This window comes from Triticum urartu, chromosome 2A (assembly GCF_056163025.1).
Source record: "Triticum urartu cultivar PI428250 chromosome 2A, HENAU_Tu73, whole genome shotgun sequence".
NCBI classification, from domain to species: domain Eukaryota; kingdom Viridiplantae; phylum Streptophyta; class Magnoliopsida; order Poales; family Poaceae; genus Triticum; species Triticum urartu.
Window position 1 is genome coordinate 653,367,034 of NC_141874.1, and position 24,084 is coordinate 653,391,117.

At 46.6% G+C, this 24,084-nt stretch overlaps 1 protein-coding gene across 1 annotated transcript; it reads right to left on the minus strand.

Moving 5' to 3' along the window:
* Positions 1-19,890: 19,890 nt before the first annotated feature.
* Positions 19,891-23,306, minus strand: LOC147986435 (uncharacterized). The gene is made up of 9 exons (XM_087542007.1): positions 23,136-23,306; positions 22,407-22,535; positions 22,160-22,327; positions 22,062-22,097; positions 21,849-21,944; positions 21,703-21,767; positions 21,179-21,629; positions 20,546-20,822; positions 19,891-20,450 (listed from the first exon to the last, which is right to left on the minus strand). Exons 1-9 carry the CDS (start codon positions 23,304-23,306, stop codon positions 19,891-19,893), a joined length of 1,953 nt encoding a protein of 650 aa, XP_087398133.1.
* Between the last annotated feature and the right edge of the window lie 778 nt (positions 23,307-24,084).

A 24,084-nucleotide genomic window follows, 5' to 3' on the forward strand; every position in this document is an offset into this window, starting at 1 on the left:
AAGCCTCCGATGCCAAAGCCAGCATTCTGAAGCTTTTGCAAGAAGACATACTGCAAGTTGTGGCCCTGCTGAGAAATCTACCACGTACAGATCATCTTTTCGGTACCCTTCAAACACTAGAGACTTGTCATATTCCATTAGTACTAGGCAACGATATTTTCCAAACATTACGATCATGTTCAAATCGCAAAGCATTGAGACAGACATTAAGTTGAAGCCAAGGGATTCAACAAGCATGACTTTATCCATGTGTTGATCCTTTGAGATTGCAACTCTACCTAGACCCAATACCTTACTTTTACCAATGTCAGCAAATGTGATGTGGCTCTTGTCGGATGGACATAAGGTTGAGTCCATAAGAAGGCTTCTTTTGCCAGTCATGTGATTTGTACACCCACTGTCAATAATCCATTCTGAAGACTTTGAAGACGCTGGTGTCGTACCCTACAGTGCAGTTAGGGGGATAGGCTTCACGAAGAGAATTGTGAAGCAAAAACATTTGACGAACCAGTGGGTTATGAAAACTTAGATCCAGATTAGGACTAATAGGGAGAGTAGCATGCGATTCAGGAACGAAGTACATAATGATGCCATTCGGGCATTTTATCTTGTGCCCTACAAGAATTTTTAAGGTCCCCAGCAATAGCGTCAGAAGATTTTGTTTTTCTGCTGGAGACCTTTCCCTGCAAAAGAGAGTTAATCTTTCTTAACCACCCACATCTTCAAGGGTAGCTTAGAAGCAATAAGTCTAAGTGCAGCATCTGAGAATTTTGGCTTTGAAGCCTTAGCAAACAGTCTTGCAGGTGGACAATAATACTCATAGGAATAAGCAGAATAATTTTTGGTCATATGAACATGACGGTTCGATGAACCGCTCTCATATTCATATGCCTGAGTATGGTTTCCCTGCAAAACATTTGCGTTAGTGTGACTCAGGTGAGTCCTCTGTTTGTATGAAGCCTTTGGACCATATGAAGCCTTTGGTCTGAGGTTTGTCTTCTTCAAGTGAGGTGTCATGAAGACATTCACAGGAAGATTTTCCAGACACTTTTTCGGAACCCAGATCTTCTTCATAGGCGGTCCATTCCTGCAGTTAGTACCAATGTACCTGGCAAACACTTCACCATTCTGATTCTTAAACAGTTTATAGTTTGCATCAAAGGATTCATCAATGATAATGGGGTTAGCACATGTGAAGCCAGATAAATTGGATGGATCTGCTGAAGGTTCCTTTGCAGCAACCCATGTGGTTTTGGGGTACTGCTCAGGTTTCCAGTAAGAGCCATCTGCATTTATTTTCCTTACGAACCCAACACCCTCTTTCCTCGGGTTTCGGTTCAAAATCTGCTTTTTGAGGACATCACATAGTGTCTGATGCCCTTTAAGACTTTTGTACATCCCTGTTTCAAGCAATGTCTTCAACCTAGCATTCTCATCAGCAATAGCGGTGGTATCCTCAGCAGACGGGTTAGTTACCACATCAACAGTTGAAGATATTGCAACAGCAGTAGCAGTAGAACATTCAGCAACAGACGTAGCATTATCACGCTCAATGCATTTAAGACATGGTGGTTCAAATCCTTCCTGAGCGGAACTGATCTGTTTGGCGCGAAGTGACTCGCTTTCCTTTTGAATATCTTCATGAGTCGCTCTCAATTTCTCAAGATCTTGCTTCCTTTGAAGATAATCATAGGAAAGCTTTTCATGAGTTGTTGAGAGAGTTTCATGACGACTTTCAAGTTCCTGATACTTACCGTGAAGATTTTGTATGTATTTAATTAAGGATTCAGATCGAGTCATTTCAGCACCTAACAGATCATCGCTTCTGTCTAACAGTTTTTGAATATGTTCCATAGCTTTCTGTTGTTCAGTTGCAATTTTAGCAAGTGTTTTGTAGCTGGGTTTTGAATCACAGTCACAGTCATCGTCACTAGATGTTTGATAGCGAGTAGTGCGTGTGTTTACCTTGGCACCGCGTTCCATGAAGCAGTAGGTAGGAGTGGAGTCGTTCTTGTCATTTGCATCAGTGTCGGTGATGAAGTCATTGTCTTCAGTGTTGAAGATGGACTTGGCGACGTATGCTGTAGCCAGACTCGCAATGCCAGAATCAGACTCCTCCTCAGATTCCACCTCTGCCTCCTCAGAAGCGGACTCCTCCTCTGAATCCATTTCCTTGCCAACAAACGCACGTGCCTTGCCAGATGAGCTCTTCTTGTGTGATGAAGACTTTGAGGAAGACTTGGAAGAAGACTTTGAGTATTTCTTCTTCTTCTTGTTGTCAGAATCATATTCCTTGCTCTTCTTCTTCCTTCTGTTCTCATTGTCCCACTGTGGACACTCAGAGATGAAGTGTCCAGTTTTCTTGCACTTGTGACATGTTTTCTTCTTGTAATCATGAGCAGAAGCTTCATCATTCCTTGAGCTTGATCGTGAAGATTTTCTGAAGCCTTTCTTCTTGGTGAATTTTTGGAACTTCTTCACTAGCATTGCAAGTTCCCTTCCAATGTCTTCAGGATCATCAGAACTGTTGTCAGATTCTTCTTCAGATGAGGAAACAGCTTTTGCCTTCAAGGCACGAGTTCGCCCATAGTTTGGACCGTAGATATCTCTTTTCTCAAAAAGCTGGAACTCATGTGTGTTGAGCCTCTCATGTATGTCAGACGGATCGAGTGTCTTGAAATCAGGACGTTCTTGAATCATCAGGGCTAGGATGTCAAACGAACTATCAAGTGATCTCAGCAGCGTCTTGACGATTTCATGTTTGGTGATCTCAGTGGCGCCGAGGGCTTGAAGTTCATTTGTGATGTTGGTGAGCCGGTCAAATGTGTGCTGGACATTCTCATTGTCATTTCGCTTGAAGTGGTTGAAGAGGTTGCGAAGAACACTGATTCTCTGATCTCTCTGGGTTGAGATGCCTTCATTGACCTTGGAGAGCCAGTCCCAGACTAGCTTGGATGTCTTCAAGGCACTCACACGGCCATACTGTCCTTTTGTCAGATGACCAAAGATGATATTTTTGGCAGTAGAGTCCAGTTGAGTGAACTTCTTGACATCAGCAGCAGTGACACCTTCTCCAGCCTTGGGAATGCCGTTCTCGACGACATACCATAGGTCGACGTGAATGGCTTCAAGATGCATGCGCATCTTATTCTTCCAGTAGGGATATTCAGTTCCATCGAAGACGGGGCACGCAGCGGAGACTTTGATTATCCCTGCAGTCGACATAGCTAAAACTCCAGGTGGTTAAACTGAATCACACAGAACAAGGGAGCACCTCACTCCGATACCAATTGAAAGTGCGTTATATCGACTAGAGGGGTGGTGAATAGGCAATTTTTATGAAAGTCTTCAAAACGTGGGAGTTATGAAGACAAACAGCGAAGATTTTACCTATTACTATGCAGCGGAAGTTAGATTACACTAGGCAAGCCATGGTCAAGTATTCAATAGAGTGAAAGCACAAAGACAAATAGCTGCAGTGTAATAAGGATCAGGTAGGAAGAAGTTATGAAGCCAAACAGATCATACATTCACGTTGTGAAGACAAAAGATAGAGCAAGCATGCAATGGCTTCATAATGAGTAACAGTAAGAAAAGGGAAGTGAAGATGAAACCGGTGACTCGTTGAAGACAATGATGTGTTGGACCAGCTCCAGTTGCTGTGACAACTGTACGTCTGGTTGGAGCGGCTAGGTATTTAAACCTTAGGACACACAGTCCCGGACATCCAGTCCTGAACACGCAGCTCAGGACACCAAGTCCTCACCGTATTCTCCTTGAGTTAAAGTCACATAGTCCTCGCCCAATCACTCTGGTAAGTCTTCAAGGTAGACTCCCAAACCTTCACAGACTTTGTTCACTGGCACTCCACAATGTCTCTTGGATGCTCTGAACGCGACGCCTAACCGTCTGGAGGATTCACAGTCCTCAAGTGTAATAAGTCTTCAGATCACACAGACAAGAAGACTTAAGTGATGCCCAATGTTCTCTGGCTCTGGGTGGTTAGGGCTTTTCTCCTCGCTAGGAATTTTCTCTCAAAGGCTTCGAGGTGGGTTGCTCTCAAACGACAAAAGCCGTGCACTGAAATCTGAGCAGCCAACCGTTTATGGTTGTAGGGGGTGGGCTATTTATACCCACTTGGCGACCCGACCTGATTTGTCCGAAATGACCCTGGGTCACTAAGGAACTGACATGTGTCTCAACGGTCAGATTTCAAACTCGCATGGCAACTTTACTTGGGCTACAAGCAAAGCTGACTTGTCCGGCTCTGGACAAGATTCGCTCTCATTGTCTTCACTCGAAGACATAGGTTTTTGGTTTAGGCATCACTTCAGTCATTCTGACTGGTTCTCCTGGACCCCACTTAATAGTACGGTGGTTCCTATGACTCAACACAAAAGAAAAAGAACTACGGAAGATCTAAGTCTTCGAGCTCCATAGGCTTCATAACGTGTCTTCTTTTGTCATAGACTTCAATGTGAATATCTTCATATACCACCTTTGGCTTCAATGTCTTCATACATTTTTAGGGGTCATCTCTGGTAGTAAAACCGAATCAATGAGGGACTTCTACCTGTGTTATCCTGCAATTCTCACAAACACATTAGTCCCTCAACTAGGTTTGTCGTCAATACTCCAAAACCAACTAGGGGTGGCACTAGATGCACTTACAATCCAGGAGACTTGGACCCTACGTAAGAGAAGCTTCGAGGAAGCCACGAGGTAGGGGGCGCGCCTACCCACCCCCCAGGCGCGCCCTCCACCCTCGTGGGCTGCATGTTGCTCCACCGACGTACTCCTTCCTCCTATATATACCTACGTACCCCCAAACGATCAGATACGGAGCCAAAAACCTAATTCCACCGCCTTAACCTTCTGTACCCACAAGATCCCATCTTGGGGCCTGTTCCGGAGCTTCGCCGGAAGGGGCATCCATCACGGAGGGCTTCTACATCAACACCATAGCCTTTCCGATGAAGTGTTAGTATTTTACCCCAGACCTTCGGGTCCATAGTTAGTAGCTAGATGGCTTCCTCTCTCTTTTTGTATCTCAATACAATGTTCTCCCCCTCTCTCGTGGAGATCTATTCGATGTAATCTTCTTTTTGCAGTGTGTTGAGACCGATGAATTGTGGGTTTATGATAAAGTTTATCTATGAACAATATTTGAATCTTCTCTGAATTCTTTTATGTATGATTGGTTATCTTTGCAAGTCTCTTCAAATTATCAGTTTGGTTTGGCCTACTAGGTTGATCTTTCTTGCAATGGGAGAAGTGCTTATCTTTGGGTTCAATCTTGCGGTGTCCTTTCCCAGTGACAGTAGGGGCAGCAAGACACGTATTGTATTGTTGTCATCGAGGATAACAATATGGGGTTTTTATCATATTGCATGAATTTATCCCTCTACATCATGTCATCTTGCTTAAGGCGTTACTCTGTTTTCATGAACTTAATACTCTAGATGCATGCTGGATAGCGGTCGATGAGTGGAGTAATAGTAGTTGATGCAGGCAGGAGTCGGTCTACTTGTCTTGGACGTGATGCCTATATACATGATCATACCTAGATATTCTCATAACTATGCTCAATTCTGTCAATTGCTCAACAGTAATTTGTTCACCCATCGTAAAATACTTATGCTCTTGAGAGAAGCCACTAGTGAAACCTATGGCCCCTGGGTCTATCTTCATCATATTAATCTTCCAACACTTAGTTATTTCCTTTGATTTTTACTTTGCTTTTATTTTACTTTGCATCTTTATCACAAAAATACGAAAAATATTATCCTATCATATCTATCAGATCTCACTCTCGTAAGTAACCGTGAAGGGATTGACAACCCCTTATCGCGTTGGTTGCGAGGATTTATTTGTTTTGTGTAGGTGCGAGGGACTCGCGTGTAGCCTCCTACTGGATTGATAACTTGGTTCTCAAAAACTGAGGGAAATACTTACGCTACTTTGCTGCATCACCCTTTCCTCTTCAAGGGAAAACCAACGCAATTCTCAAGAGGTAGCAGTGGGCCAGACAAAGCGGCTGCTTATGCCGAACGACAGCCCACACCACCTCGCCGTCGTTGCAAAGAGGTAGTGGCTCCGGGCTACACCTATGACTTCCAGGACCTGGACAATAGAGCCGGTCAGGCTAGATCAATCTATGGATCAAGGGGGCGTGCCCCAACGCGAGATTACATCCATCAAGCTTGGCGCGATAAGCATAACCTCACCCGGGCTGAAAATCGAACACGGATGTCATCCGAACTCCGTTGTGATGTCGCCCGATACAGAGGCGTCGGGCACCCCTTATGCTTTACCGATGAGGTAATGCAGCACCAGTTTCCAGAAGGGTTTAAACCCGTAAACATTGAAGCATACGATGGAACGACAGATCCCGCGGTATGGTTGAAGATTTTCTTCTCCATATTCACATGGCTCGTGGTGATGGTCTCGATGCCATTAAATACCCCCCTAAAGCTAAAAGGACCAGCACGGCACTGGTTAAACAGCCTCCCAGTGTAGCGACCAGACCTCAAACAGTCTGATCTCTATGCATCAGTGTCATCCCTGGATCGGTAATGCTGACACGCACAGTACTTGAAGGATTTATAACAGAGCAGCAATCACACACTTAATACATCGAATGTCTCAAAAGAGAACTTATTACAATAAATATGGCTTAAGTCCATCTAATACGATAACAGCGGAAGGCTTGGAAGATAAAGTGAGTCCATCAACTCCAACGACATCACTGAGTGAAAGACCATGACCTAAGGCTCCTTACTCGTCGTCTGAAAAGTCTGCAACATGATACGTTGCAGCCCGAAAACGGGTCAGCACATGGAATATGCTGGCAACGTAACACAATAGAGTAATGAACAGAATAATGCTATCACTACATGCATATTTGGCTGGTGGAGGCTGTATGGTTAATATGTTTTGCGAAAAGCCAATTTTTCCCTACAACAAAGGAATATATTTTAATTAACTATCAAGGTGGTTGTTAAACATTGAGAATGGTAAACCCCATCTCAATCCCAATTAAAAATAATCATTAACTCAATCAAATTATATAACTAAGAGTGATGAGATCCACATGATAATCCAAGAACCAGATACTCAAGATGTCCATAACCGGGGACACGACTAACCATGATTAGTTTGTACACTCTGTAGAGGTTTGTGCACTTTTCCCCACAACACTCGATCTCCTCCGTTGGATTTCTCGCACTACATGATGTTTGAGAAACGGATGACCGAGACACAGTCTTTCCGAAGAGGTCCCCTTAACCGATAGATAGGCCGGTACACCTACAATCCCCTACATCTGCTAGCCCATCATGGAAAGGTTTCCCACAACTTACTCAACTATGCCAGAGCCCATAATGGCATGTGGCTGCACACGGAAGTTTCTAGCATGAATAATCTTATGATCCCTTTGAGCATGGGCGGCAGTCCATAGGAGAATCACACAGTACCCCGGGATTTCCAAAAAATACAGGCAATCACTGGATACCCCAGGTGCCTCAATCCACCCAGATGTGTATTTAAGTTGCCACCTTAAGTTGAACCATTAATTAACAATCTCACATCTTTCATGGATACACTCAAAACCCAATCCACGTCTACGAGCATAGCATAGCAATATAAGCAACATAGAAGTAACTCCCAAAGGTTCGATAATAAACAGGTGAATAGGTACTACCTCAACTACTTCCCAAATACCCACAATTTAATCAGATCCTAACCCTGCAAATTGTTTGAGGATTGATCTAATGCAATAAAACTGGGTTGTAAAAAAGTATGATAAAATGTTACTTGCCTTGCTGATGATCCGCGAAACCTAGAGACTCGTAGTAGCACGCTTCGCACTCTGGGTACTCTATCGCAAACAAACAAGCATACAATAAGCAATCAAGCAAGGGCACGGGTAAAACTCAAATAAGAGATCTAACTAGAAAGTTCAACTTAAGAACTCTGGTTTGCAAAAAGAATCAAACCAAAAGAAGCAACGGAACTCAAACGGCAAAACAAACAAGCTTCGTTTACTAATCTGGACTAGAGTCAAATTTTACAGTAGCAAAAACTTGTTTAAATTGGTTTAAAAAAAGAGGGTTTCGAGACGAAACTCTAGGCGCTTGAATCGCCTGATTCCGATAAACGAGCGAAAAGTTATACTAGAACGAAAATCAGATCAGAAATCGCGATCGAAAGTAATCGCGGAAAATCCGAGAAAAAAGAAAAATAGACGAATAGGCTAACGAACGAACGTTCGCTGTATGCGCCTAAACGGTGAGAACTGTCCGTTAAAACGAACTAACGAACGGGCGTTCGCTAAATAACTAAACCTAAAAAAATAAACTGAACCGGATCTAAAAAACGGATCAAGGTTTAGAAAAAAACCGTCGGTTCTCTTGCGAAAACCGAGGCGGCGGCGGCTACCTCCGGCGAAAGTCCGGTGAACGGCGGCGGGTGGCTCCAGCGACGCGGCGCGGGGCGGGGCGGCGGGTCGGCGACGGGGCGGCGGCGGCGCGAGGCGGCGGGGCGGCTACGGCGACGGCGGGCTAGGGTTAGGGTTAGGGCGTGGGTTGGGCTGGCGGTTGGTGGGCTTCGGCGGCTTATAAAGGCCCCTGGGCGGAGTCCCGCTCTGGTACGGCCTGGAGTCGGTTTGACATTTTTTTAAATAATTCCGACATGCAGAAAAAGAAAGAAAAGAAATACTAAACGGACTCCAAAAATCCCGAAATAAATTTTCCCCGTCCTCTAAAAATAGGCCGGACAAGGTGAATATTTATTTGGGCAAAAAATGCAATTTTGAAAAACGCATATTTTTCCTAATTCAAATAAAATAGCGATAAAATTCCAAATAAAAATCTTATTTGATTTTAATATTAAATCTCCGATATTTCTTTATTTTGAGGAAGTCATTTTATCCTCTCTCTTTTATTTTAATAAAAGAAATATTCGAAGAGAAAATAATTAAAATCAAACGATCCTCTTTTCAAAATTCGTGAAAAATTCGAATATGAAAATAATGAAATCCCCAACTCTCTCTACGGGTCCTTGAGTTGCGTAGAATTTCTAGGATCAAACCAAAAATGCAATAAAAATATGATATGCAATGATGATCTAATGTATAACATTCCAAATTGAAAATTTGGGATGTTACAAACCTACCCCCCTTAAGATGAATCTCGCCCTCGAGATTCGGGTTGGCTAGAAAATAGGTGTGGGTGATCTTTCCATAGGTCTTCCTCTCGTTCCCAGGTGGCTTCATCTTCAGTATGGTGACTCCACTGAACTTTGCAGAACTTGATTACTTTTCTGTGTGTGACTCGGCTAGCAAACTTGAGTATCTTGACTGGCTTCTCCTCATAGGTCAAATCACTATCCAACTATATCGCTTCCAGCGGCACTGTATCTCTCAGAGGAATATCAGCCATCTCTACGTGGCACTTCTTCAACTGAGAAACGTGGAACACATCGTGAACTCCTGACAATCCTTCGGGCAATTCCAACTTGTAAGCAACTTCTCCCATACGTTCCAAAACTTTGTATGGTCCCACAAAATGTGGCGCTAACTTTCCCTTGACTCCAAAGCGCTTTACTCCTCGAAGTGGAGATACACGAAGATACACTCTGTCTCCAACTTCGTAAGCTGTCTCCTTGTGTTTAGAATCCGCATACCTCTTCTGCCTGGACTGGGCTACCTTGAGTCTATCGCGAATCAGCTTAACCTTCTCCTCAGATTCTTTAATCAAATCTGGTCCAAACAACTGTCGGTCTCCAACTTCATCCCACAACAATGGTGTTCTGCACCTCCTTCCGTACAGTGCTTCGAAAGGGGCCATCTTCAAACTGGCTTGATAACTGTTGTTATAAGAGAACTCTGCATACGGCAAATTATCGTCCCAACTAGATCCATAGTCTAGTGCACAAGCTCTCAACATGTTCTCCAAAATCTGATTGACTCTTTCAGTCTGTCCATCCGTCTGCGGGTGAAAAGCTGTACTGAACTCTAACCTGGTTCCCAAAGTTTCATGCAACTGATTCCAAAACTTTGAAGTAAACTGGGTTCCTCTATCTGATACGATGGTCCTCGGAACTCCATGTAGACATATGATCCTAGTCATGTATATCTTTGCCAACTTAGCACTACTGTAAGTGGTCTTACTGGGATGAAATGAGCTACTTTCGTCAAACGATCGACTACAACCCATATCGAGTCATAGCCTGAACGAGTCCTGGGTAATCCCGTGATAAAGTCCATGCCTAGTTTATCTCACTTCCCTTCGGGTATCGGCAGTGGCTGAAGCAATCCTGCTGGCTTCTGATGCTCTGCCTTCACTCTCTGACATACATCACAAACTGCTACATACTCCGCAATATCCTTCTTCATTCCAGTCCACCAGAAACTATCCTTCAAATCCAGATACATCTTGGTATTTCCTGGGTGAATCGAATATGGCGAATCATGGGCCTCTTGCAGAATCAACTTCCTGATCTCCTGATCCTTTAGCCATAAGGTATCGTGCTCATCCTCACGAAATCCTTTAGCCTTTCCTTTACTCATTCTTTCCTTTATTTCGGCTATCTCCTTGTCCATCTTCTGAGCTTCTCTGATCTTATCCATCAAAGTAGATTGAATCTCCAAAGCTGCTACATATCCTCTCGGAACTATTTCCAAACATAGCTCGCGTAGGTCTTCTGCTAACTCCTTGGGTAACTCTCCGGTCATGAGTGTATTAACATGACTTTTTCGGCTCAACGCATCAGCTACTACGTTAGCCTTTCCGGGATGATAATGCAATCTCATATCATAATCCTTAATGAGCTCTAACCATCTCCTCTGCCTGAGATTCAACTCCTTCTGTGTGAAGATATACTTCAAACTCTTGCGATCCGTGTATACCTCACAATGGTTTTCGATGAGAAAATGTCTCCATGTCTTCAATGCATGCACTACGGCTGCTAACTCCAAATCGTGCGTAGCATAATTTAACTCATGGGGTTTAAGCTGTCGTGCGGCATATGAAACAACTCTTCCCTCCTGCATAAGTACGGCTCCAAGTCCTCGACGGGAAGCATCGCAATACACTTCATAATCCTTGCGTTGATCTGGCAGAATCAACACTGGTGATGTAACCAAGCGTTTCTTCAACTCCTGAAAACTGGCCGCACATTCCTCAGTACATTTGAATTTGGTGTCCTTCTTCAACAACTCTGTCATAGGCTTTACAATCTTTGAGAAATTCTCAATGAACCTCCGGTAGTATCCTCGAGTCCAAGAAAACTCCGGATCTCTCCAGCTGTCGTGGGTGACTCCCAATTTGTCACAGTGACAACCTTCGTGGGATCTACTGCTATTCCTTCTCCGGATATAACATGTCCAAGGAATCCAACTTCCTTCAGCCAAAACTCACACTTGCTGAACTTGGCGTATAACTGATGTTCTCTGAGCTTCCCAAGTACCAAACGCAAGTGCTCCTTATGTTCTTCTTCATTCTTTGAGTAGATCAGAATATCATCAATGAACACCACAACGAACTTATCCAAAAACTCCATAAACACCTTTTTCATCATGTTCATAAAATAGGCAAGTGCGTTAGTCAGGCCAAAAGACATAACGTGTTGTGGATATAACTTTTTGTGTAAGCCGCCCAGGAGGGGCCGGGTTACGCAAAGAAGACTTATCAGAAAGAAGCCCAAGACCAAGCATGAAGATAGCGGTTCAAAGGGTCTAAAGGCCCACAGGCGATTTAAGGCCCGTAGTGATAAACCGCCATGATGGCATGACTTGTATTGTAAGGTAGAATTAACTAGTCATCGAGCCGGACATTGTCTATGAGCCGGCCGGGACTCTGTAAGCCGTAGGACGTCAACCCGTGTATATAAGGGGACGACCCGCCGGCGGCTTAGGGCAAGAGACAACCAATCGAGAACCGGGCATAGCGTATCTCGCTCCCTGGTCATCGAAACCTCAAGCAATACCAACCCAACTAGACGTAGGCCTTCCTTCATCGTAAGGGGCTGAACTAGTATAAACCTCTCGTGTCCTTTGTCTCGATTAACCCCTTTAAGCTTCCTAGTTGCGATGGCTCCATGACTAAGTCCTTGCAAGAGGACATCTGCTGTGAAAATTCCATGACAGTTGGCGCCCACCGTGGGGCCAGCGCATGGTGGATTTGAGTTCTTGAAGGGCAGCTTCGAAGGGCTCAAGGGATACGCAGTCGGCCGGATGACCAAGAGTCGTCGCGGCAAGATCTACATCGACGACGAAGGCTGGGGCCCCGACGCCGGCTCAATTGAGTACGGATACCGGGTCCCCTTCGGCGTAATCCACGTCTTCATCGGACGGATTGGTGAGCCGGGCCCTGAGCCATACAACTGCACCGACCTCATCGAGATGGCTCAACGCGCGAGACCCGCCCGGGCTCAACCCGTCGTGAAGCGTGCCTTCATGGGCTGCATCCACGAAGGGGAACTTTTCGAAGGATCTGAAGGGTGGTGGTGAGACGGCCGTCCTCTCTGATGGTGATTCGTCCGCCGGTTCAACGGATTCTCTGTATCCAGTGCAAGACGGTGGGCTTGGGGGCTGTTCTGATGGCTCTAGTATTCTGGACCTCTATGAGCCGCAAAGCTGGGCAGGAGTCTTCATGGCTGGGACTCAACCCGGCTCAAACTCTATAGCCGCAGCGGCAATAACGTCCGGGTTAGGAGCAGCCGGGGCAGGAGGCCCTGTGTGTTCACCGGCTCAGGCGCTGATGGATCTCATGGATAAGCTTACGGCCCTGTTAACCACTACAGTCATCCCTGCAAACCAAGGTGAGCACGATGCAGAGGTGGCATAGGTTCGTGACGAGATAGCCTGGGCCAAGGAGGTCTTAGCAGCTGAGGACACCAGATTGGCCACAGAACGGGCGGCTTTGGACGCACGGGCGTAGCAGCTCCAGTCAGATGCGTTTCAGCTTTCAATGAGCCTGAATGCATCTAATGAGGTGATGAGGAGAAGGCATCAGAAAACTCAATCTCGTTTACCTCCGATTTACGATCCACGGAACCTCTTTGCTACACCCGAGGCCGGTCCAAGTAACCCGCCAGGGGTCAATCAGCTCATGACAACCGGTTCAGCCTCAGGTGACAGAACCTCCTCATGGGAATATGGCACCGCCCCGTTATGTGCCGATACCGCCGGGTCACTTCTCCAACCCCATGGAAAACTTAATCGCAGCATCAACGCGTTTAGCAGCTCTCCCGGTGGACGGTGATGATCCAACAGCGATGGAGACCCGAAGGATCAGAGAACTTGTCCAGACAGCTTTGGCTCAGCAAGAAACTTATTCTTATAGCCGGGACAGAATTCATTCAACTCCTCCGCCTTGGTTGGCTCCGTCTCGTCCAAACCGGAGCCCGAGTTACAGCAGGCACATGGAGTTAGAGGCTTTGTCAAGCAACGCCCAGCGCCGTAACCAGCCAGGCGGATATAAGCCGGTGCAGGACCGGATACACCAGGAGGACGAGCGGGCGGCCCAGCTAGGGGCTCAGCTAGCGACTCAGCAGATGGCTCACCCGGCCGTTCCGGGTTATCCAACGACCTCTGTTGAGGCGGGAGTAGCCACTAGAACCGGTGGTGTACCGTGTCTGGTGCCGGCTTTACGTAATGTGCGCCTCCCTAAGGACTTCAAGGGGCCTCGAAAGGTGCCAAACTATACGGCCGACTTACAGCCTGGGACATGGATTGAAAGCTATGAGATGGCCATGGAGCTGTTGGAGGTCAGCGACGCAGCAATGGCTAAATACTTCACCATGATGTTGGATGGAACAGCCCGATCTTGGTTAAATGGCTTGCCGCCCAATTCCATTAGTTCATGGGCCGAGTTAAAGGCCCGGTTCATCCAGAACTTCAAGGATACTTGCAAGCAATCTATGTCAATTGTGGACTTAACAAATTGTAAGCAAGAGGAGGGTGAATCCACAACTCATTGGGTGTGCCGGGTCAAGGAGATTATACATTCGTTTGACAAGATGGATGCCGGCTCTGCAGTCCTCATGTTAGAGAAGAATTGTCGTTTTGAGCCGCTGAGACAGAAACTGGGGCGCCTTAAGCGTGATTGCAATGATATGGGTACGCTGATGGCAGCTTTAGTCAAATACGCCGACTCTGATAGTACCAAGGATCCCGCGTCTGATGAGGAAAAGACAGGGAAGGGAAAGAAGAACGGTTATGGAAAGGGTCAGCAGCATAACCCGACGAATCAAGGAGGCAATAAGCGTAAGGCGGAGGGTAACCCGGAGTTTGTGGCTAATGCCAATGCACAGGGTAACAATCAGAGACGTAAGGGAAAACCACCCCCTCGATCTGGTGGGTCAGGTCCATCTCTTGAGCAGCTACTCAATGAGCCCTGCCCAAGACACGGCACCCGGGAACGACCCGCCACCCACTTGTGGAAAGATTGCGCCATCATGAAGGCTTTCAAGAATTCCAACACGTTTGATGGCAATCATGGGTCGGGCGGTGGCTCAGGTGCCGGCGGCTTTCATGGCCCGGGCGTCGGTTCAAATTCCGGCTTTCAGGGAAATCAAGGCGACTATAATCAACAGCAGTCTGGTCAAGGAGGACAGCAGCAGCAGTCGGGTTATCAGAGCCATCCAAAACAACTGAATAGTGGGCAGTATCATGTGTTCACCACTAGCTTGTGCAAACGTGACCAGAAACTTCATAAAAGGGTTGTGAACTCTGTTGAGCCAGCAGTTCCTCGTTACCTGAGGTGGTCAGAGCAGCCTATTGTATGGAGCAGGGAAGATCACTCTCCCCGGGTTGATAATCCGGGTCAGTTAGCTTTGGTGGTGGCGCCTCAGGTCGGTGGATATAAATTCACCAAAGTACTCATGGATGGAGGTAGCAGCACCAATATCCTCTATTATGAGACCTTTCGACGCATGGGTTTGACTGACAAAAATTTGAAGACGTCCAACACCGTTTTCCATGGAGTGGTGCCTAGTAAGTCGGCGTACCCGGTCGGTAAGGTTGAGTTGGAAGTGGCCTTTGGAGATGAGCATGATTCTAGGGCTGAGAAGCTGACCTTTGAGGTGGTTAAGATCAAGAGTCCATATCATGCTTTATTTGGGCGGCCGGCTTATGCCAAGTTTATGGCACGGCTGTGTTATGTTTATTTGCAGCTCAAGATGCCGGGTTACAAGGGCACCATCACTGTGCATGGGAGTCGGAAGGTAGCCCTAGAATGCGAAGAGGGCGACGCGGCTTATGCCGAGTCTGTCTGTGCAGTGGAGGAGTTAAAATTTTATCAAGATAACGTTGACCCGGCGGATATGACCTCTCTGAAGAAGCCAACCACAGAGCATGACCCGGCAATGAAGTTCAAGTCGGCTGCTGAGACTAAACTTGTTGATTTCACCCCAGGCGACTCATCCAAGCAATTCAGCATTAGCGCCAACTTGGATCCTAAATAGGAAAGCGTGCTCATCGAGTTCATCCGTGAGAACCGGGACATCTTTGCATGGAAACCTTCTGACATGCCGGGTGTACCGAGAGGACTCGCTGAGCACACTCTTAATATTGATCCGAAGTATAAGCTGGTCAGGCGGTTTCTTCGGTGATTCAACGAAGAACGACGAAAGGCTATTGGAGAGGTGGTCGCCCGGCTCTTGGCGGCTGGGTTCATTGTTGAAGTTTTTCACCTGGAGTGGTTGGCTAACCCGGTGCTCGTACTCAAGAAGAACGGCACCTGGCGAATGTGTATGGATTACACGGACTTAAATAAGGCTTGTCCGGCTGATCCTTTTGCTCTTCCCCGTATTGATCAAATCATTGATGCTACGGCGGGTTGTGAGCGTTTGGGCTTTTTGGATGCTTACTCTGGTTATCATCAGATCAAAATGGCAGTTAAGGACCAGGAGAAGACGGCTTTCATTACTCCGTTTGGAGCCTTCTGCTATGTATCTATGCCTTTTGGGCTCAAGAGTGCCCAGGCGACTTATCAGCGGTGTGTACAGAACTGTCTCCACAATCAGATTGGGCGCAATGTTCATGCTTATGTGGATGACATAGTGGTGAAGTCCAGAGAGAAGGAAACCTTGATATCTGATTTAAAGGAGACCTTTGATAATCTCCGGGTTTACAAGATGATGCTTAACTCGGAGAAGTGTGTATTTGGTGTACCTGCAGGCAAGCTTTTGGGATTTCTGGTCTCAAACAGGAGCATTGAAGCTAATCCGGAGAAGATCAAGGCAATTACCCCACTGGCTAAGCCGGCATGCATCAATGATGTTCAGCGGTTGGCAGGTCGTGTCGCTGGTTTAAGCCGGTTAGGTGAGAAGGCCCTACCGCTGTATCAAATGATGAAGAAAACAGACACTTTTGTCTGGAGCGATGCTGCTAATACTGCCTTTGAGGATTTAAAGAGACAGTTATCTGAACCGCCGGTCTTAGCAGCTCCCATTGATAGAGAGCCATTGCTGTTATATGTGGCCGCCAACTCGCGAGCTGTCAGTGTTGCGATCATGGTGGAGCGCAAGGATGCTGGCAAGGAGCATCCGGTTCAACGGCCGGTTTATTACGTCAGCGAGGTGCTCATTGAGTCTAAACAAAGATATCCACATTGGCAGAAGCTTGTTTGCGGAGTGTTCATGGCAAGCCGGAAGCTGAAGCAATACTTCCAAGGTCACCCTATCACTATGGTGAGTTCTGCCCCCTTGGGAGACATAATCCAGAACAAAGAGGCCACGGGACGAGTTGCCAAGTGGGCCATTGAGCTTGGGCCTCATGGTCTCAAGTACATGCCACGTACTGCAATTAAGTCTCAAGTCTTAGTGGATTTTATCAATGATTGGACAGAGTTCCAGGCACCTGAGGAGAAGCCGGATAACACATATTGGACTATTCACTTTGATGGGTCCAGGCAGTTAGAAGGCTCGGGGGCTGGAGTAGTTTTAACTTCCCCTCGAGGTGACAAATTCTGTTATGTTCTCCGGCTTATGTTTCCTTGTACTAACAATGCAGCTTAGTATGAGGCCTTACTCCATGGTCTCCGGATGGCCAAAGAGATGAATTTGAGCCGGGTAAGGTGCTTGGGCGACTCAGACCTTCTGGCTCAACAAGTGTCAGGCAAGTGGGACTCCAAGGATCCCCTTATGGCGGCTTACCGTCGTGAAGTTGATGCTGTAGCTGGGCACTTCAAGGGTTATCAGGTGGAACACATTGATCGAAGGAAGAATGAGGCGGCTGATGCCTTAAGCCGGCTGGGATCTCAACGTAAGCCGGTGCCGCCTAATACTTTTCTTGATGTTTTGCATAACCCTTCTGTTAAGTTACCTACAGAAGAAGATCTAGTAGTGCCAGACCCGGAGGCGCAACTGGTGGCGGCTCTCCACATAATCCCGGATTGGATAGTGTCTTATTTGGCTTATATGACCCGGGGAGAGTTGCCTGAGGATGAGACCTTGGCAAGACAAATCATCCGGAGATCTAAGTCCATGACAATCGTTAATGGCGAGTTACATCACTGCAGCGTCACTGGAGCGTTTCAACGTTGCGTGTCACCTGCGGAGGGTCAGGAGATACTTCGTAAGATCCATGAAGGGGATTGCGGTCATCATGCCGGCTCAAAATCCCTTGTGGCCAAGGCTTTCCGTCATGGGTTTTATTGGCTGACGGCTCATGCTGATGCAGAAGATCTGGTCAGTAAATGTGACGGATGTCAGAAATTCTCACGACGAGCTCATGTGCCGGCTCAAGAATTAAGGATGATTCCAATTACTTGGCCGTTCGCAGTCTGGGGGCTTGACATGGTTGGGCCTTTCAAAAGGTCTAAGGATAAAAAGATGCACCTCCTGGTGGCAGTCGACAAGTTTACAAAGTGGGTTGAGGCGGAGCCAGTCAGTAAGTGTGATGCAGCCACGTCGGTTCAATTTATGAAAAAGGTGATTTTCCATTTTGGTTTTCCACACAGCATCATCACTGATAATGGTACCAATCTTTCCAAAGGAGCCATGGAGGAGTTCTGTCAACGAGAGCATATCCGGCTTGACGTTTCGACTGTGGCTCATCCTCAATCCAATGGTCAAGCAGAAAGAGCTAATCAAGAGATCTTGAAAGGTATCAAGCCCCGGCTCTTAGTCCCCTTACAGCGGACGCTGGGTTGTTGGGTGGAGGAGTTACCTTCTATACTTTGGAGCATCAACACCACCTAACAGATCTATGGGTTACACACCTTTCTTCATGGTGTATGGAGCAGAGGCGATCCTACCAAGTGACATCCGTCATGACTCACCCCGTGTGGCGGCTTACGTTGAGGCTAACAACGAAAGAGCTCGTCAAGATGCACTTGACCTGTTGGACGAAGAGCGAGACTTGGCAATAGCCCGCTCGGCGATTTACCAGCAGGACTTGCGCCGCTACCACAACCACCGGGTTAGACCCAGGACCTTTCAGGAAGGCGACTTAGTACTCCGGCTCATCCAGGATCAGTCTGATATGCACAAGCTATCCCCTCCTTGGAAGGACCCTTTGCGGTCAGCAAGAATCTGAACAACGGGTCATACTACCTTATCGATGTTCGAGAGCACAAAGACTCACGTAAGTCGGAGGAGGAGACCCGCCGGCCATGGAATATCGCTCATCTTCGGCCTTATTATACTTGAGCCACCGGCTCTAATATGTATATATTTTGACGATGTATATATTAGATAAAGCAATAAAGCAGGACCTATGTCCTTTTTTCCACCCTAAACAAGTATATGTGTTTTCTTTATCATGTGGCGGAAACAGCCAACAGGGAGCGAATCACATCTGAATCCGACTTCTCCTTTGGTCCGGCTTATGATCATATCTGAATCTAGCCATGATCACTTGGGGGCTTCCTGTTCAAACATAGGTCGTATTCGAACCAAAGAGAACGTAGCTGTCGATACCCACTTGATCGGCATACTGCCAAACCCACTTGGGGGCTTCTTGATCATATTTGAATCATAGCTTAACCCCTTTGGGTCTGACGTGGATTGTATTCAAATCAGCGTCATTAAACAACTCTTATGGTCACTTGGGGGCTTCCTGTTCAAACATAGGTCGTATTCGAACCAAAGAGAACATAGTTGTCGATACCCACTTGATTGGCATCGCCACAGCCACTGGGGGCTATATGATCGTATCCGAATCTTAGCTTAACCCCTTTGGAACGGTTCACTGATCGTATTCGAATCATAAGGCTTTAACTTTATTTATTATTCGTCATGTTTTATAAGTGTCAATATTTTACTATCTTGAGACCATTTTGAAAGTACTATGGAGTGGATTGCAATCCTCCGGGTTAATATTGGTTACCTCGGGTTGTTAAGTGCCAGGTGAACTTTTATATACCAATTTTCAGGAGTTAAACTTACCCTCAGGGGTTGGATTATATAAGCCGGAGAGATAACCACAAGCATCACAGGTATATCATTATGATTATGTCTACTAAGTCTAATCGTAAGTTGGTTTTCCTGAAATTGTTTGGTATATACTCCGGGTTATCAATACTTTATGTGACCCCCGAGGCGGTAAGTCGCCAGAGGATTTTTGTTTGTCTCCTATCTAGGATGAGGCAGGCAACTTTGTTTAAACATAAAGGAACTAGAAGATCAATAAAGGCTGAGAATATATAGCGATGACGGCTTAAGAAAGTATTGAGCGCCATAAACATGCGCGGAGGCATGACAAAAATCGAGAGTTTTTCTACCCTATTACAAGACTCCCCGAGTCTGAATAGTGAGGCATTGTTTTCACAAGACATAAACATATGACGCCCGACATCTTTACTCCTTTGGGTAGCTTCATGATTCTGGGTTATCCTTCTCCGCCTCTTCGTCGGCTGCCCTGTCCTACAAGGTTGATGAGGCCTAGTCAATGCCACTCAAGGCTTCAAACTCAGCTTCATCATCTATTAAACCGGTTGGGTCGACTTCAGGGGCAAAGGTATGCTTACGAGTTGGAGGGATCAGGCTGACAGCATCATAATGAGGTGTTGGAATCCTCCGGTTCTCGCTATCATAATCCGGCTGATACTTGGTAAGATCAGTGTCGTTCCCAATGAGAGTAGCCACCGGGCGTATGTCTTTCACACAGGCGGTGAAGTCTGCCTCATCAAACAAGGTTCCATCCTCCTTCAGACTTGGGTATCCAAGAGTGAGGCCGGCCGGGTCTAGCTCTGGAATCCACGCCTTGGCCCGGCTCAAGGCAGCTATAGCTCCGACTCTTGCCGATGCCCATCTTACCTCTTGGACCAGCTGAGGCAGCACAACAAGCCGTTTTAACACATCTTGCAGGAGATGGGGGACATCATTTGATAAGGCCACAACGGCCAAAGCACGTTGTGACCCGGTGTACAGTTGCTCCACCAGAGTGTAGACTGCCTTCAGCTTGACCACCATGTTCTGCTTGAGGTTTGTGCTCCTGGGGCCTGTGTTATTAAACAAAGAGTGAGCCGGAGGCAATAATTAACATAATCATCAAAGGAAGGATTGCAATATTTGAGGTTCATATAAAGTAACTTACCAAAGATTGCTGAGACCATTTGAGATATCTGGCGCTTTAAGCCGGACAGCTCGGAGTTTGCTTCTGCAAGTGATGCTTCGGCTGTCTTGGCCCGGGTCACCAATGAGGCCATTTCATCAGCCCAGATTTTCTTCTCTGCCTCAAAATTCTTCTTCAACTTCTCTTGTTCAGAGATGCTGAATTCAAACTTGGAGTTGGCCTTTTGAATTTCAAGTTCCTGGGCTGCCAGGCGGCTCTTCAGGTCAGCAATCTCCGATTCAAATGGACTTATGGTGGCCTGCATTGATACCGGGTCATAGTCAGGATCATGGTAAATAATATTAAGTCCCAAGCACTTTGCAAGCAAAGGTACTTGACACTTGGGGGCTAATGTATGCTGAATTCTAAATTACTAGGCCGGCTTATGCAAACTAAAGTCCCAAGCACTTTGCAAGCAAAGATACTTGGCACTTGGGGGCTAATGCGTATCGCAAGTTCAAAGTATCAGGCTACAACCGGGTTAAGTATTTTCTCTTTAAACCGGATAAGCAGTGCTAGACAGTTTTCTAAGTCTACAGCATATTTACTCATAAGCAATAGACTTGGGGGCTGGTACAGTAAGTATGATTGAAAGTAAGGAAGCATAAGTCATACCTCAGATTTTTGTTGTATTTGCTTCACCATGTCAATTTCCAGATCACGGCTGCTATGCACCTGGTTGATATAGCCCGAGACGATCTCTCCAATACTCAAATGAGTATAGTCAGTGATGTCCATCTTGGCTTTACGGCGCTCTAGCAACTCCTCCTTAGCAGAACACTTGGCAAGAACAGTGGGCCGGGCCGGCTCAATGAACTGAGTCTTGAGAATTTCCACTTTTGGGTCAGTCGTCTTGGCCAGGCTAGGTGCTTCCGGGTTAATAGAAACATCAAGAATATCTTCAGCAGGCGGGTCAGAAGTTGGTGCTGGAATATCCTGAGCCGGCTCAGGTGGCGGCTGATGTGTGGAAGAATCGGGGGCAGCCGTGCCCAGTTCTGGCTCAATCACTACGGGGTCTTGGGCCGGTTTATCCTTCTTTGCTTTCTTCCTCGGCTTCACTTGCACACTGTGGACAAGGCAGAAGAGTGAGTACCAAAACATAAGTAAGATAAAGCATAAGGTAAACAAATCGACGTTACCCAGGGGCAGTCTTAAAGGACGGCATGTTTGACTGCATAGACTCGCCAGAGGAAGGAGAGGTACCCTGATAATTGGAGTCAGATGAATTGAGAGGTTAATGGATTAAACCCGCCAAAGGTGAAACAAAATGTAAGTCGGGGATAACCTCATTCCGGCGCTTCCTGGTTACGTCAGGTAAGCCGGAGGAGAGCTCTGCATCCTTACTGGTCCGGATCTGCCTCCAGATTTCAATTTGCTGTCGCTTCAAAAGAAAGTCAGGATCTTGGTAAGCCAAAGGGTGTGAAAATCTTACTTTCCGGGTTACTCTTCGAATTTTCTAACGCGGCCGAAGCTCGGAATTGGAGGAGATTATAGTTACCTCTTCCTCGACGGGTTGGCTGTTTCCCATGTCTTCCTGCAAGGGGAATAATGTCAGCAAGGTGATGATAAAAGAGTTAAGGGAAGTTAACAAGTTACCTCTTCTTCATTGTCATCAGAGTCATCAAGTTGGAACATCTTTGAGGCGCTTGGCCTCCTTTTCTTTGAAGTCCCAGTCTTGGTGGTTTTTCTTTCGGCCCTTTTAGCCGCCCTGGCTTGTTTGGCCGCCTCATGATCATACTGGACTTTCCAGAAGTTATCGTTTGCCTGTAAAGGATCGTAAAGGGTTATGAGTAAAAATAAGGTATAACATAGTAAAAAGTAATCATTAAGGCTGATGACTTACTGCAGGGGCCGGGTTCTTCTTGCAGAAGGGCAGTAAGCCGAAGGCATTACTGGTCACTGTGCCCTCTTTCAACAAGGACTGGGTTGTAGCCTCCACCACATCATCTGGTAAGTCGTCAGGGCTGTGACGCTGAGGATCATCCTTCTCACCTGAGTAAGTACACATTAAGCCGGGACGACGACTTAACGGAATCACTCTCCAAGCAACCCAGACTCGGACCAGGTCGATGCCATCTAAGCCGTTCCCCAAAAGAGCTTTGATCTTTTTGATAGTGGGGGTGAGTGGCAGACACTCAACAACAGTCAACTTGTTTGGCAGCGGATGGTTGGATTCAAGGCACAAGGCGCGGAAGCCGGGCAGCGGGTTTTCACCAGCCGAAGAAGTGTCCTGACAATAGAACCATGTCTGGTTCCAGTCCTTCGGATGACTCGGCAGTTCAGCGTAAGGGGACAAGCAGTCTCTCCGTCTTTGAATTGATATGCCACCAAGTTCCAGACTGGGCCCGTTGGCACGTTCATTCTGCCGGTTTAAATAGAACAATTCTCTGAACAAAAGTAGGCTGGGCTCTTCTCCAAGATAGACCTCATAGAAGACTTGGAAGTTGGTATTGGACACGGAATTGGGCCCGATGTCTTGAGGTCTTAAGTCAAAGAAGTGCAAAACATCTCTAAAGAATTTTGATCCGGGTGGAGCAAATCCCGGGCTCATATGATCCGTAAAAACTACTACCTCCCCTTCTTTGGGATGAGGTTTCTCCTCGGACAGATCAGGAGCACGATAAGACATGACCTCCTTCTTGGGCAAATGGCCAGACTTCACAAATTCAGACAGTTTGCTCTCTGTGACAATAGACGGGACCCAGTTGTAGGTCACAGGGGCCTTGGGAGCCTTAGGTGCCATGGTGTAAGTGGAAGCCTATGACAAAGTAAAAATTCTGGGTTAACCCATAACCCGGAGGAGAGCATTTTTAATGTATTCAAGGTGGAGGCTTAAGAAGGGGCCTAATGACATATAGGTGACTATGCAATAATGTTTAAACCACTGCAGGTATCAAAGGTAATTAAAATTTTCTTATGTCGCCAGAAGCAAGCGGTGCTGACAGCCGGTGTTGTCTTAAACCGGTCACATGGATTACTATGGTACAACATATTCAACAGATGTAATTTTCGGCTAAGTGTGGGACAAATAGGTTTCACAAGTTGCAATTGTTAGGGCAGAGAAGTTCATGCACTCGAAGACGGCTTCCAAACAAGGGAAATGAGATCTATTTTTATGCAAGACAAGCCCAGATAATCGCCACAGCAGTTCTATGTTGTTTTTGCGATCTAAACAGTGCATTGGAGGTGAAAACTATCAAGGGTTGGCATCGGGCGGCGATGAACGCCGACGAACTCAAGACAGTTCCAATGTGGATCTGAGGAAGGGAAGAAGAAGAACTCACGTATGTGGACGAGCTGCGGAGGTTCATCGTGGATCTCTGGTCGGGTTCAGGTCGATGCAGCGGCCTGAGTCGGTGAAAATGAGGAGTTCGACGGTGGCGACGGCGGAGCTCGAGAGGCAGAGAGGCAGCAAGAGGAAGAAGACGACTGAAAGGGGGAAAAATGGAAGGCCTATGTCGTACCTATTTATAAGGGAAGGCCGACTGAGACGGCGCGAGAAACGAGGAGGCCAAACATCA